The sequence below is a fragment of the Elaeis guineensis genome, chromosome 4 (genome assembly GCF_000442705.2).
Source record: "Elaeis guineensis isolate ETL-2024a chromosome 4, EG11, whole genome shotgun sequence".
Taxonomy (NCBI): Eukaryota; Viridiplantae; Streptophyta; class Magnoliopsida; order Arecales; family Arecaceae; genus Elaeis; species Elaeis guineensis.
The window spans coordinates 31883387-31884496 of record NC_025996.2 but is presented as its reverse complement, the minus strand read 5'-3'; the positions used below and the strand labels follow the sequence as shown (position 1 = coordinate 31884496).

Genomic DNA, 1110 nt, shown 5'->3' with positions numbered 1-1110 from the left:
AATTGCCAACAAGCATCATTTCATTCTGATATATGATCATACATATATATATATATATATGACTCTTATATATGATCATATTTAGATGAGTCCATCTAGTTTCTCTACCAAAAGATATAACTCGCACCTTAAACAGAAACATTTCATCAATATACTGTTCATCATTCTTCTACTAGATGTAGACTTGCAGCTAGCTAGGAAATGGAAGAAAACGATAACCAAATAAAGTAGCATAAAATCATACACTTTTAAGTGTAACCAAGTCGAAGCTCTAAATCCAAATCATCTTCCTCCGAATCACCTCGTGTTCCAATCTCCAAGTCCAGTCTCACAACCTCTCCTTCCCTTCTGAACTCATCAGCTGTGCCTTCCTTCATAAGATCTCTCAACTCTTCAACCCCAAACAAGGCCTTCACTGCTTCCATGCCCTTCAAATCTCCACCTCTGGAGCTGAACAGTTCAGCTAAGGAGGTCGAAGATGACGAGGAAGAGAAACAGTTGAGAGGAGAGAGAAGGGAGGGGAATCTATAGGTCCTTGGAGAAAGCCTAGTATCACTAGCGTTAGAAGGTGGTGAAACATTAAGGTTAGGGATGAGGGTACCGCTTGGATTAGGGTTAGGGGTATGGTTAGAAAGTGGGGGATCCCATGGTGGAGACTGCCTCAATCTAGCTCTGTCCCTTCTATGGACATTCATGTGACCACCAAGGGCCTGCGCTGACCTAAATTCCCTCTTGCAAAAGCTACAAGTATATGACCTTGGAGGCCATAAGAAGCCTCCTATCAAGTCACTACAAACAGTGTCCCCTTTTCCCACTTGGGTACAACTCCATGGCTCTCTAACCTTCTTGTTGCTGCTGCTGTTATGATTGTCGCTGTTGTCTCTAGAGCTTCTACCACCCTTCTCCATGGATCCTTTGGTTCAGTACTCCAACTTACAAAACATCACAAGAGCTCTAGCCTAAGCAAAACAGATAACAAGGAGACTTTATGACAAGTTGGAAAGATGCAGCCAAAGAAGAAGGCAAGTACTACTGAGTACTCACTCACCTGAGCAGCGTAATCATAAACCGAACCTAGAGCCTCTCTTGCTCTCTTTTTCCATCTCTACT

The 1110-nt window shown here is 42.8% G+C and overlaps 1 protein-coding gene across 1 annotated transcript; it reads right to left on the bottom strand.

The window, feature by feature from the left end:
• Positions 1-248: 248 nt before the first annotated feature.
• LOC105043099 (zinc finger protein 11-like) lies at positions 249-908 on the bottom strand. Its single transcript, XM_010920520.3, has one exon. The coding sequence runs from the start codon at positions 906-908 to the stop codon at positions 249-251; it is 660 nt and encodes a 219-aa protein (XP_010918822.1).
• Positions 909-1110: the final 202 nt, after the last annotated feature.

Coding starts and splice junctions, on each gene's coding strand:
- LOC105043099 (XM_010920520.3), bottom strand. CDS start 908: ATGGAGAAGGGTGGTAGAAGCTCTAGAGACAACAGCGACAATCATAAC.